General features: G+C 41.8%; 1 protein-coding gene across 3 annotated transcripts in view; it reads left to right on the plus strand.

Moving 5' to 3' along the window:
- lmna (lamin A) overlaps positions 1-13,846 on the plus strand; it is a 32,317-nt gene that overhangs the window by 11,494 nt on the left and 6,977 nt on the right. For all 3 annotated transcript variants that reach the window (XM_084053444.1, XM_084053446.1, XM_084053445.1), the window contains exons 3-7: positions 10,724-10,880; positions 11,532-11,657; positions 12,023-12,193; positions 12,726-12,851; positions 13,011-13,231. In XM_084053444.1, the coding sequence (XP_083909570.1) occupies positions 10,724-10,880; positions 11,532-11,657; positions 12,023-12,193; positions 12,726-12,851; positions 13,011-13,231 (801 nt within the window). The remainder of the gene's footprint in view (positions 1-10,723; positions 10,881-11,531; positions 11,658-12,022; positions 12,194-12,725; positions 12,852-13,010; positions 13,232-13,846) is intronic.

Below are 13,846 nucleotides of genomic sequence, written 5' to 3' on the forward strand. Positions count from 1 at the left end.
TGGGTTGGATGCTGTCTGAATAATGAGAGATTTGGGTTTGGACTTCAACAGACCAGAACTTGGTACCAAATGGAGGTTTTGGCGGGCTAGAGTGTGTGTGAGACAGCAGAGTTTATAATTCAGAGTTTCCATAGAGGGTTAGCGGGTTCTCTTTAAGTGCCAAGCTGGATGAGTCACTCGCTCACTGATGGGGTAAATCTGTTTATAAGACGGTGCTACTCTGGAGCCACACATGCTAAAATACACTATATAAACAAATTCGCCTCTCTCTCTCCCTTAGTATAAATGAGGAGGAGTTTGCAATTGGGAAGCTGGTGAGGTGGGCGTAACCTTTAAGTGTTTTCATCTGGTCACTTATGTAACTTCCATTTGATTTCCATAGCCATGAGCGCTCATTTACTACCCAAAAACATTTCAGATGAATAGCCTGCCGGGAACATTTCCATCTAATCCAAACAGGGCACAGTGTGTGTATGGAGGCAGTTCAATAAATCGGAGACCTAACCAGATGTTTTGTGTTACCGATTGTTCCTATTTATTTGAGTTGGTGAGTTTAGAAGGAAAGTTCTCAAAGCAGCTATTCAGTGTTTTGTTGAACCGCAAGGAAAAAGAAGAAGAAAGATGTTGGTTAGCATGCAGCTGTGCTTCTGTGCATTTCTACCCAAACACAGCAGAAGAATGTGTTTCTGTTTCACAATCTTTTCCTAAGTTTATCACTTGAGATGTCCCATTTTGTATAGTCCTACGCACGTGCCCATTTACCCTTGGGTAAAATTGTTTATAATATCGAAATACTTCTTACAGGTTTAGATTACGTCTGCCCTAGAGTACTGTATTTTTCCACAAAGAACAATACAGAGAGTGACTGTCTCATACTGTAACTAGACACAAGTATGCAGTCCGTTTGGTATATTTTCTTTGTTTGACTTGACAATATGTGAAATAACCTGATGTGATAAAACTCAGCAATCTAGTTCTCCAGATTTTAAACAATGAATTAGAAATAGAAATATTATTTGACATAAGTTTGCCCAATATGTTTTTCTTGTGTTGTTACTTCATGGCATTCTTGGCATTCATACCAACCAAACTAACCTCTGTGGTAACTGTGTCACACAGATGAGATGCCAGATTGCCAGTCTTTCGTAGCTTTGCGTGAGAGCACACCATAGCAAGACATAACCACAGCTTGGTGCTGCTTCAAGTTAACATCTAATAAATTACTATTTATCAGTGGGCTCACATGCTAACCCGGACGTAGCCCGCCCCATCCTCATAAACTCAACATGGGGTTTGACTAGCTTTATGCTAATGTTAGCACCACACCCCCTTCAACTACTCACATGGGGTTTTGATTGTAACTCAGTGCAGCTGGATGGAGCACTGTGCCATAGGAAATGAGTGGAGTTGGAAGCTCTCTGCCACTGCTCCTATCAGATCATGGTCTGCTGCATATTTAATGCATAATTACCGTAATTAATGGGGTTGGAATTTTTTTCAATGCAGATGGATGAAGCAACAGAATGTCTTTTTAACATTTATGCAAACAACTCTGTTTCCCAGCATTTAATACTAAATGTTACCAATTTATCTAGCAAATACCACACACGCTACAATTTATAAATTCATTTTAGTCATTTAACAGACTTATACAGAGAGAGGTTGGAGAAAGCGCCATGGACATTTTGACAAACAGGGTAGATTAGTTGAATACTAAACGTTTGTTTATACATCATACTTCCATCTAATCATTTCTAATCTTGATATATATGTGCTAATGAGCCTTCCTGCTAATACACTACAGTGACATTGAATAGGCCATGAAGAGGGCAAACTGTCTGTGTGTCTGCCTGAGCCTAATCACCTTTTGGATAATGTAATCAAATCAAGCATCAGGGAAAGCTAGCCATAATGCTTGCAGATACAGTACAAATACCAGGCACCAGGCTTCTGACTCACACACTGATGAATCATCATTTAATGACTAGCAGGGGGAGAAGGGCTGGGCCTCACATTCTGTAGTGTACACACACGCACACGCACGCGCACACAGTACATAAGAACATAAAGCCTTATCTGTTCATTAAACACCTTCCATTTCCATGTTGACTTAAGCTAGATTTGTCCAGGTGTGTGAAAGAAGTGCGTTCCTTTTTAAAGACAGTGCAACATTTAATATACATATTTGATATACAGTACACCTATGTGATAATTTGTCTTTCTCATAAACAATACATATGTAATATACGCTTTGGAAATCTGTGTTTGAGCAGCCGGGTGTGATGTCAGGAGTGGAACAACATCCAACCTGGTAAACTCACCTAAGCTCCGTATAAACAAATTCAAGGATATTACATTGTCAATATACATTTAATTTCATATTTAATTGTAGAAATGGTTCCAAGCCAGACCATTAATAGAGCAAATTTTGAATGCTGTAGATTTGTAGGCCAATGTTGTTCCAAGTACAGTCAATACATTAAGTACAACTTGCAACTTCCTCCACTCGTGGTGTCATGATTCTTCAATTCCATTCCATTTTAAGTCATTTCCATATAATTTTATAAAAAGGCAACTGATATTGTTGCCCAGATCTCGTTACAACTTAGGGAGGGAGGGACAACAAACAATAACTTTACTCAAGAGTGTTTTTGGGGGGGGGGACAACATACAGTATAATATCACCAATCACGCAAGGATTTCAAACTGCCAGCCAGAATGACTTGAATGAATAGCTACAGTTTGTCAGACATTTGGTATAAAGAACAGCCATATCAATTTCGAAGCATTGAATGACACAGTTGCGTGCGTTGTAGTGTTAAAATTAGGGCTTGATGTTAGTTTAAAACAAAGACATTAACATGCCCGCATGGCATGCTTAATTGTGGGGCTTATAAGCACTGATACTGTACAATCACATGAATTCAAATCATTTGAGAATATCTTTGCAAAACACACAGAGGACAACTGCAAGGATGGTAGTATGTAAATGTCTGAAGGTACCCTTTATCTGTTGCCCTACCTTTAATTAAAGTAACTCACTCTTCTCTCTTATTACTTATTTAGTTTCATAGCAGCAGCCTGAAACGAGTTTCAAGTAAGAGATGTTGCACAGCCTTTCTCCCCCTCTCTCTGTCTACTTCTCCGTCTGTCCTTGTTTCATATGAACTGAGAACCCAATAAGCTTTCAGTCATGATAGTTGGCATATGGTTCACTTCAGAGCTAAAACTCTATTCTGACATCCACATATGAATGAGAATGGGTGACTGGCTCTTAGAAAGGGCATGCATTACTGTTGTTGATTTACTAGTGATTTATTCCTCACTATTTTCTCTCTTTTCCTCCCCCCCTTCCCCTGTGTGTGGTTGTTGACTACATGTGTGTGTGTGCGTGCGTGTGTGAGTGACAAAAAGACGATTAACAGCCCTAGCTATTGTTTTTTCTGTCCCAGAAGAGACATAGGAAATGAACAAGTACAAAGTTTTATGCCTTTTTTTATGTGTGTTGCACAACCAGCTTGGTTAGTGTCCTTAAGTTGCTTTTGCATTAACATTGTGTAGTGCGTTCTTAAGGATTATGCTTTTAAGATCCATATTCATTTGGCTGTGATTGTAGTTGTAGCCTAGTTGCTTTTGGACCTGTGTTCCATTGAAGTGGCCCCAAGCACAGTATATACACGTTTATTATGTACATTACATTGCCTGTTGGTGTTGAATAAAGAAAGACCCAATTCTACTCCTGGACCACTCTGTTTAAGGAGCCCATTCACCATAGTCACTTTTTCCCCTCTGTGTTCAGTTGGAAGGCTGGGCTATAATTAGTAATGGAACCTTAAGGCAATCCATAAGGAACCAGGGGATCCCCTGTTCTCTCTGAGGAGTCTGAACAGTGAGTCATCATGGAATTCCACCCCCACACACGTCTGCCAGACATACATACAGCATGTACCTGTATGTGTGTGTACACAGTCAAATCCTCAGATTTACAGATCCATTTGGTTACATTTCTACACTCTTATAGAGATTATACATGGATAAATTCACTAAAAACACTATTTGACTAGTATGTATGCATACAGTACATGCAGTACATACATACTGTACATATATACATATTATGTATTATATTTAAATGCATACGTACGTACAGTATGTGAGGTGATTTTCTGTAGTAACATACTATATAGAAATGGAGTAAAATACATGTGGATTCAGTCTGTGTTTAGAACATGATGTGTTCTTAAATCTAGTGTCCCTTTTAAAGTGATGTTGAACTTTGTCAGAACCGGAGGTTGTATACCTACCTGGCCATGATATAAGTCCAAATATTGTTGATATTGACTATTGCTCCTGTGCTCCTTGAGCAATAAACTGGAAGTAGTAGTGAAAAAAAACTGTACAGTCTTCGGTTTGAATGCTTGCAGACATCTATAGTTATAGCTATAGTAATGGTACATGCAAATGATGCTTCAAGTTATGAAAATTGCAGTGTTGTTTAAACGTATATATGTTAAAACTGTCACAGGTGTCTTTATGCATCTGTTCTAACTCTGCTAAACAAGAAACATTGCTTTCAATTTCAGATTTTGGTGTCTGTCCCAGTCTTGCATAATTACCAGATATTGGGGCCTTTGTATTGCCAAAGACTTTATATACCCGTTTTAGACCATGGAGCCTCTAGAGTAATCTATCTGCCATATTGTAGAAATTATAGGCTAGATTTTCCATCAGGAGTTTATGAAAGGGGAAGCTTTTCCACATGCTCTGACTCTGAAAGACGTTGGGGGTGGGGGGGGGGGGGCGACAAAATCTTCCGCGGAAGAAAGTCTACTTTTTCAATCGCGTGCACAATGTGGTGAAAATGGTATATGACAGGGCCGACTTGGAGGCCTTGGTTGTCATGGCAACGGTACAGCAAAACGTGGAGGTTTGTGGGTTTCTCTTTCTCTGCGAGACAGGCTTCATTCCTCTTCACCAGCATGGACAAAGATAGATGTGACTCATCCTCCAGACTGGAGCTGAGCTGGCACTCTTTCTTTCTTTCTTTCTTTCTTTCTTTCTTTCTTTCTCTCTTTCTTTCTTTCTTTCTTTCTTTCTCTCTTTCTTTCTCTTTCTTTCTCTTTCTTACTCTTTCTCTTTCTTTCTTTCTTTCTTTCTCTTTCTTTCTTTCTACACTTGCTCTTTAGATTTATTCAGCCAAGACAGAAGTCTATGGGATCTATATCTATATTATTATTAACATATTAACTTACTGGTTGACACTTTACAAACCTTATTGTGTAGGCACTGTGAAATCATCTCAGCCTTGTTTTTATATTCAACAGAATTCTCTTACTTCGGTGAGCACAATATAGATGTCGGTGGGAAACCCTGTAATGAATTGATTTGCTACATTTGTGCTAACAAGACGACAAGCAGCTGTCTGAAAAACACGACAATAGGTTTGGTGTAGCAGCCGCTCCTCAGTCGCAACATGTTTCAAGCTTGGCGCTGTTCCTCAGACAGCAGATGTTGCTGTGTTTGTCTTGTTAGCGCGATTGTAGCAACTACAGTCCTTGACTTGCGCATTATTACATGTGCTTTCTTACCTTTTTTCCTCGGTTCTCTTATTTATGTGGATTCCTTATCTAGATGAGAAAGCTTGGTGTTTGCTTATCCGCTTTGTTGCACAGTAGCCTATCTTAAAGAATCAGAATCAGAATCAGTTTTTTTGTCACATCACAGGTTTACAAGGTAAAAAAGTGGGTGAAATTTGTTTTTGTACATCACTCCCATCGCAACGTTAAATTCCGTAGAAAGAAGAGTGGGGAGAATCGGTGGTTCTACCCCCAGGAGTCCTTGAGGGGGTTCCAAGGAGTCCCCTGCAAAATTAATAATAATGTTTAACACAAATCTTCCTTTATGGGGGTCCCTGGTACTATCTTTTCAGATGCTGGTCCAAAATACACGCGTATCAATTTTGGGTTCCATGACATGAACAGGTTTGATGTCCTGAAACAGTGTTTTCTACCCAGCTATCAATGCCATATTAGCTACTATGAGACACTCATTGCATAATATACTTAAATATTAATAGCGTGATGTGTTTAAGTAATTCAAATGTGTACATTAGAGACATCTTTTGTTGACATGTGGTTTGATGAGTTTACAGGCTTTGATGGGAGTGTAAACATGAACTGATGGGGTGTTTATGTCAAGACTCTGTGATGTAATTTCACAGTTCCTATTGAATTATGTAAAAGGTCAGTGTATTGTGCAGAACAGATGCACACGCAGGCCACACATGCATGTGCTGACGCTTAACACTTGCACACACACCATGTAGACTCAGACACACACACACACACACACACACACACACACACACACACACACACACACACACACACACACACACACACACACACACACACACTTAAACATACAGTACTGTATGCAAAGCGCTACACACAGTTTAACTGCCAGCAAACACGTCCATAAACATGGCAGAAAGCCCCCTGAGCGAGCATACACAAGCACACATGCACTGACATGGCCTCCCATTGTGTATGGCAGTGTTTTGAAGCAACATCCTGCAGCAGGATCCTGGACATGCCTGAAGCAAACAATCCTGAAAGCAGTTAGATCAACACATTCCAAACATATCCATCGTATGACCATGTGTGCTTTAAATCAGAACAGTATGACTAGAGATGCAAAAGTTAATCAAACTAATAATCTATTATGAAAAATGATTTATAGTATATCAGCAAAATTATTGAATATAGCAGATCTACAAGCCAACAACACATTGTGATGCGACGCTTTAGTATAAAATAGGGCTTAAGAAGTGGTTAAAATCAGTTGGAATTCTTTCACGTTGATTCGTTGATGTATATAACAAAAAAGATGTAATAAAGGAAACGTGCTTCTCCTCTAATAATTGATAGTTGCAGCTCTAAATATTATAGTCAGGGTGTTAACATACTTGCGTGTATGTCAGAATGCCCCATCAATTTGCTTTACGAGCTGTGTGTATAGTATTGTGTAAGTAAACAAATGCACATAGAACGAGCAATGCCACAGGGTTGCAGATTCCATTCCCACTGGGGCCACCCATGCTCAAAATGTACAGTATGCAGCCATACCTAAGTCACGTTAAATAAAGGCACAAACTTAATTGCTGAGCCATTGCCTGCATATTATTTTATCGAGAATATGTATTGCACACGTCACCATACCCAAGCTGTTACTGTACATTTATTCACTTGTGGAGCTGAGCCACTCTGATGCATTAGCCCCAGTGTGTTTCACATCAGCCACCTACTGCACACACATTCTGAGAAGCATTAATCTCGCCACAGAATAGAGGTGTTTAAATGTCTCATGGAAACAATAGAATTGTCTAGACAAAGTCCATGTGTAATTGTAAAAAATGTTTATATTGGGTCATAAACAAACGTGGACATAAATGGGTGCATTTATTCATGCTGTATTATCGTCTAACTCAGTCACACCTTGCAATGGGACAAAAAAACCTAAGCTGGCATGTTGCAAGCAAGCGTGTGCATACGTGTACGTGCGCGCGCACGTATGCACAAACAGGACTCATAACAGCATTATTTCCCCATAGTCCATAATAAGTTAATGACCAGTAGTATTATATACACTATAAAATGTTCCAAAATAACAGCAGGCTCCTGACTTCTGGAAAAGTTACTTTTCATTACAGCCAGAGAGTAAAAAAAAAAAGGGAGTATTGTATCCCAAGGGGGAAATTACTTTTCTGCATTCACCTAGTAGATGGCTTGATCCCTAATGATCGCTCTGTGGGGAGCTGTTAGGGGTTAAGTGTCTTGCTTAAGGACGCTTTGACACGGACTGGCTAGGGTGTCGAACTAGGGACCTTCGGATTCTCAGAGGGTCTCTCTACCCATTCAGCTACAGTGTGACCGCCCACTTAGCCTATAGTAGCCCAAAAGAACCTGCTTGGTCCAGCTTGTGGTTGTTAAACACAGTTATGTTGTTCAACTGGTTGTTAAAACATCACTTACAGTAACTGCCATCTTTCATTCTACCCTGGTTACTAATCAGCCCGTCTCATGTAGGCATGTTTACTATCGATTGATGGCAAAAATTGTATGTCTGCTTTGCTGTGGCTTGCAAACCATTATGTTCAAGTAGCCATGGAATTCTCGGAATCTGTGTGTGTGTGTATGGGTGTGTGTGTGTGTGTGTGTGTGTGTGTTAATTTGCTATAAGTGGGTGTGTCAAACCTAGTCTTCGAAGCGGCGACTCCGTTGTTGTCCCAACGTATTACAGCAGAAAAGCTGTAAACGGGAAAAAACACAGTTCTGTTCTCTCCCTGTGTCCCAACTGTGTGCCAGTGACACTATGAGTGGACACTGTTGTAATACTTGTCAGTAAGTCCCAGATAGAGACCTTTTGTGAGTCAATTTCACACAAATGTTGTTTTCAATACTATGCTTATCACACCTTTGCATTGACTGTATTTACGTGCCATGCATACCGTACGTGTGGTCAATTCACTTTTTTTCGAGGGGTATTTTGCTTCTGAGAGCTACGTACATGTCTATGCATGTGCGTTTACAGTTGATGTTGCATGTCTGTGCTTTGTGTGGGTGGTCAGGATTTCATGGGTTAATGGGGTTGGATGTCACCTCTAGCTTCATAAATCACTCAGTCCAGTCAAACACTGGCCCTGTTGGGTCTGCCTTTGTAATCGGAGAAACAAATGGGTCCATGCACAGATGGCTCTGTGATGGTGGAACAGACATGAGACATTTGCTGTAGAAGTGAAATTACAGTATGGTGTCCAAGTGTGTACTGTACTATACTTTTGTATTAGACAGCTTGTAGATGTGCTATTTTTGAATTGTTTTGAACATTTTAGAGACTTTTAGAAAATGTGCCTATAATGACATGCCCGTTTGAAAGTGTTAATAAAATACAAGTTTTTCAAATGGATTTCGGTCTAAACATCGATAATCTGTGGGCTAGGTCTCTCCAAAATTGGGATTGGCATCGGTTGGGCCCTAATGTGTATGTCAGTGGTAGTAAGGTGTGTGTTTGTGTCACCATGTTAGTGGTTGTGAGGGGTGTGTGTGTGCGTTTGTCATTGGCATGTGTGGAAGCAGTCTCTCTCTCCTACCAGATGGCTATCATTAGAGACAATGAAGACCGGACCACAGGGGCCAAATGGAATAACTGGAGCCCATTTCCTGGTTGGCTCTTGTGTGAATCGCCTATACTGCCACCACACTCTCTGCCCCCCCCCCCCATGTCTCTCCCTCCCCCTCTCTCACCTCATTTTCCCTCTCTCTTTCTCATTTCTCTCGGCTCTGGTGGTATTGTTTTTCCATAGCCAGATCCAAGTTTTTTTTTTGTAATCCAAATTGCCTCCTGTAGAGAGATTGTGTTAGAGAGGAGTCTGAACACACAAGTTCAAGCACATGCACAACAAACACGAATGTGCTTAATTCACCACAAATTCCCAGGAGAGGAACAGAAAGAGAGGGAGCTTTTTGTGGGCACTGATTCTGTATTGTAGCCAGAAACAGTTGGTTCAGCTGACTTGACAACAACTGTACTGCACAGTTGTTGGTCTGTACAATGGTTGTTTTTGTGTGCTGTTCCATTTTATGAATGAGTATAATATAAAGACACAGACTGCAACAGAACATTATCAAGGGCAAAGTGTAGGAAATAAACAGATTGGCCAAACTTGGCATTAAGTATTGTACTTTTTTGTTTTATTAAATCCTTAAAAACAAACAAGACTACGAGTTTTAAAGCCCTAGCAGCCCTAGGGGCCGTGCTGGCCAAAGGGTGGCACTTGTCTAATAGATTGAGATATCTGTGTGCAAAGGTCACATTTGAGCCTGAGGGTACAGGAAAGGTCTTTGGGTCACCAAAATCAGTAGGGGTCAGCGGTTCTGGACAACCGTCTATCCGACTGACTTCATACTGGGCACCGCTCTCCCTCGTGTCCTCTGTGATACACTGAGTTTGAAGTCGGCCGGACACTTCATCCCTGATGTCATCAGTACTGTATATGCCCATATATGTGTATGCCCATATATGGACATACCAGTCGAATATATGGTTCTGGATATCTATATATGCCTATATATGGGCATATTGGTTGGGTTGGTGGTTCTGGACAACCGCCTATCCGATCGCCTCGACACCGGGCACCGCACTCCCTCGGGTCTTCGCAACACACAAGCCACTTTTGAAGTCGATTGGACGGACGGTTCTCGAGATATGGGACCTACAGACGTGCAGACACGCATGCAGAGATTTGTCACATTCAATTTGAAGTATATATTTTTTTTTATTCCGCTCCTTTACAATCCCCCCCCCTGGCGGAGTATATTTCTTCCAACAAAGCTAATGACAAACTTACTGAAGCCCAGATTTGAAATAAAAGAAAATATAGCATAGCTACAGTAAGTTGACTACACTCTGATGAAGGACATTATTTGGCAGTGGCTCATATTGTAGGAGCAGCATACTAATGGTTTCTAACAGTTGGTAGATTGGTCTGCTGGTGATTAGGGACATTGGCTGTTGTGGGGATTATACCCTGGGACATTTTAGTGACAGGGCAATATGTATCTCAACAACCACATTTGTGAGTGGAAGACACTGACCCCAGACCTGGTCATTCATATCAAGTTGGATAAAGATAATCACCTGCCTTACCTTTTTATGTCTTCAGGAACACCAAGAAGGAGTCTGACCTGGACGCAGCTCTGGCCAGGCTGAGGGACCTGGAGGCCCTACTCAATTCCAAAGATGCTTCTCTAAGCACTGCCCTTATGGAGAAACGCTCGCTGGAGGCTGAGCTCAAGGAACTCAAGGCTCAGCTGGCTAAGGTACGACTCCTAGATTTACATTTATTACAGTATTACAGTACACAAAACACTGTTCATTGTCACAGAAAAGATTAAATCCATTTTCATAGACAGCTGCAGTAGCATCTCGGATAAGTCTGCATGCATAATGGTTCTAAGTTTGGTAATGATGGAGGTGAGATGTCACCTCCCCAGTTGAAAATAATCTAAGTACAAAGCAAAAAGTATTTGCTGTGCTTTGTTAGTGCTGAAGAGCTTAAGCAGTACATTAACAGTCCAATTAATTAGGCCTTATTGTGAACGAGAGTAAGTGTTGTAGCAGAGGAGTTGCAGCCTCTGCCGTTCATTTTCTCAATGAATCCTGCCATGTGACTGCAATGGTTAGGATTGTAGCCTTGCCCCACCTACTGCTCAAAGTGTGAAACTACACATTATTCTGGCTTTTTTTCCCTTTTTAAATGAATGCCAATGATATGTTTTCCTCTGAATTTCATTAATCTAAATGCTGCAGTCAGAGCAAACAAGACCCAGAGGCATTGTTAATTTAGTGCGTGATGGGTGCTAAATATTTGTTTGGATGCTTAAAATGAACCCCCCCCTCTCTATCTCCCGCATATCTCCTCTTTCTCTCTCCCATCTTCTCTCCTCCTCTCCCCCATCTCCTCTCCCCAGTTGGAAGCCAGCCATGGTGATGTGAAGAAGCAGCTCCAGGATGAGATGTTGAGGAGGGTGGATGCTGAGAACCGCCTGCAGACCATGAAGGAGGAACTGGAGTTCCAGAAAAGCATCTCCACTGAGGTCCCACTCTTCAGCTTATCTCCTGTTTATTGAGCTGTCTAGTCACCCTTCTCTCTTTGCATCCTTCCCCACAACATATTGATCTGTTTCCAGAGACCTTATTTTCCATTTCTCCTGTATGGAAAGTCTTCTTCACAAATGCGTTTTTCACTAAATTTTTCAGTTTACAGAGAAAAAAAAAACAGGGGCTTTATGAAAATATTGTATATAAAAAAATAAAGAATACAAGAGAATGTTAAATGCAATCTTACATTACTTCCTGCTGTTAGCTTTACTGCTGTTCATATATAATCAACCGTGTGTTCCTGTGCAGTGCACGTACTGTATGACCATTATCTAATGCTTCTGTCCCCGTGTGTCTGCAGGAGCTGCGTGAATCCAAGCGCAGGCACGAGTCTCGCATGGTGGAGATCGACAGCGGAAAACAGGTGGATTACGACAGCAAGCTGTCCGCGGCCCTGACTGACCTGAGAGCCCAGCATGAGGAGCAAGTTCGCATCTACAAGGAAGAGATCGAGAGGACATTCAACTCCAAGGTAAACACTGCACCACAGATCACACACTAAAGTGGTGCCACCTAGAGTCCACATTGAGGCTTGGAGAGGTAGTAACCTACAAGGTTGTCTAAGCCAATGGTTCTCAAACTTTTACATTTCAAGGTCTCTCCTTAACTCTGACAGTATACAAATGGAACGGGTCCATTTGTTTTCATTTGTATACTGTCAGAGTTACATACTTGCAAGGGTCCATTTAGACCCTTCTAAAGGAACCCCAAGAGTCCCTGGAATCCACTTTGAGAACCACTGGTCTAAGCTATATTGAAATGAACAAACGTTAAAAACAAAATGGACACATCCTCGATCCTGAAGACCCATGAATCCTCTTGCGTTTGTAATAAGATAAGAAGTCTCCTCAGTCATGATGAACAGAAGGGCTTCTCCAACTTTCTCACACCAAGGACCATATACTGTAGATAGATGGACAGACAGACAGAGGGAGTGGAATCACAATATCTTTAGGTTGCACCCTTGAGTCTCCATAGTAAAGTGCTGTCCTTCTGTCTGTCAGTTGGAGAATGCCCGTCAGTCTGCAGACAGGAACAGCCACATGGTGGGCGCGGCTCACGAAGAGCTGCAGCAGACCCGTATCCGCCTGGAGGGCATGTCCTCACAGCTCACTCAGCTCCAGAAAGAGGTATACACACACACACACACACACACACACACACACACACACACACACACACACACACACACACACACACACACACACACACACACACACACACACATTAAGACCTGAGTGGCCCCGTGCACGCATGCACACGTGTGTGTTTTCTGTTCTCCCTGTCAGCTGTCAGCGCGGGAGGCCAAGGTGAGGGAACTGGAGGAGGCTCTGGCAAGGGAGCGCGACATGACACGCCGTCGGCTGGAAGACAAGGAGAGGGAGATGGCCGATATGCGCGCCAGGATGCAGCAGCAGCTGGATGAGTACCAGGAACTGCTGGACATCAAGCTGGCCCTGGACATGGAGATCAGTGCCTACAGGAAACTCCTGGAGGGAGAGGAGGAGAGGTGTGTGTGTGTGTGTGTGTGTGAGACAGTCCGGGGGAAATACACATAACTTGCATTCAAGAGGGAGAGAAAACGACTAGAGAGACAGCAGTGTAGGTGAGATCCTGTGTCAGTCTGTTGTACCTGTGATGGCAGTGTCTCTGTAATCAACCACATGAAAACAAGGCTCACTGTGATTTATTGGCATATGCACAACAGTACTGCAGAGCGACATTGTCGGTAGTGAAATTTATAGTCTGAGCTTACTTCAACTGTGTGGAAAAGACACAGATGGAAAAATCAAATCACATAGAAAAACAAGCAGGATCTAATACCGGCATGGCCTCCCTGTCCAATCCTTAGCTGTAAATAGTAAGTTACTATGTGTGCAGTTTGTGAATGAAGGCACACAAATCACAATGCAGTGTTCTGAGGTGAAGCCGCACTATAAGCTGGCTGCTTGTATGCATGTTTAAGTGTGGAGACGGTCTATGCCTCATTTAGAGTGGCAGACTCTAACGCAGGTAGTACAATCATTTAGCTTTTTTCCGTTTGTCTGGGTTTTCTGGAATTTATTTAGCTCCTGTTATTGACTCTTAGACCATTGCTACTGCTTTCATTTGTATCTGTATGTAA

This window comes from Gymnoscopelus microlampas (genome assembly GCF_963454915.1).
Source record: "Gymnoscopelus microlampas genome assembly, chromosome: 3".
Lineage (NCBI taxonomy): Eukaryota > Metazoa > Chordata > Actinopteri > Myctophiformes > Myctophidae > Gymnoscopelus > Gymnoscopelus microlampas.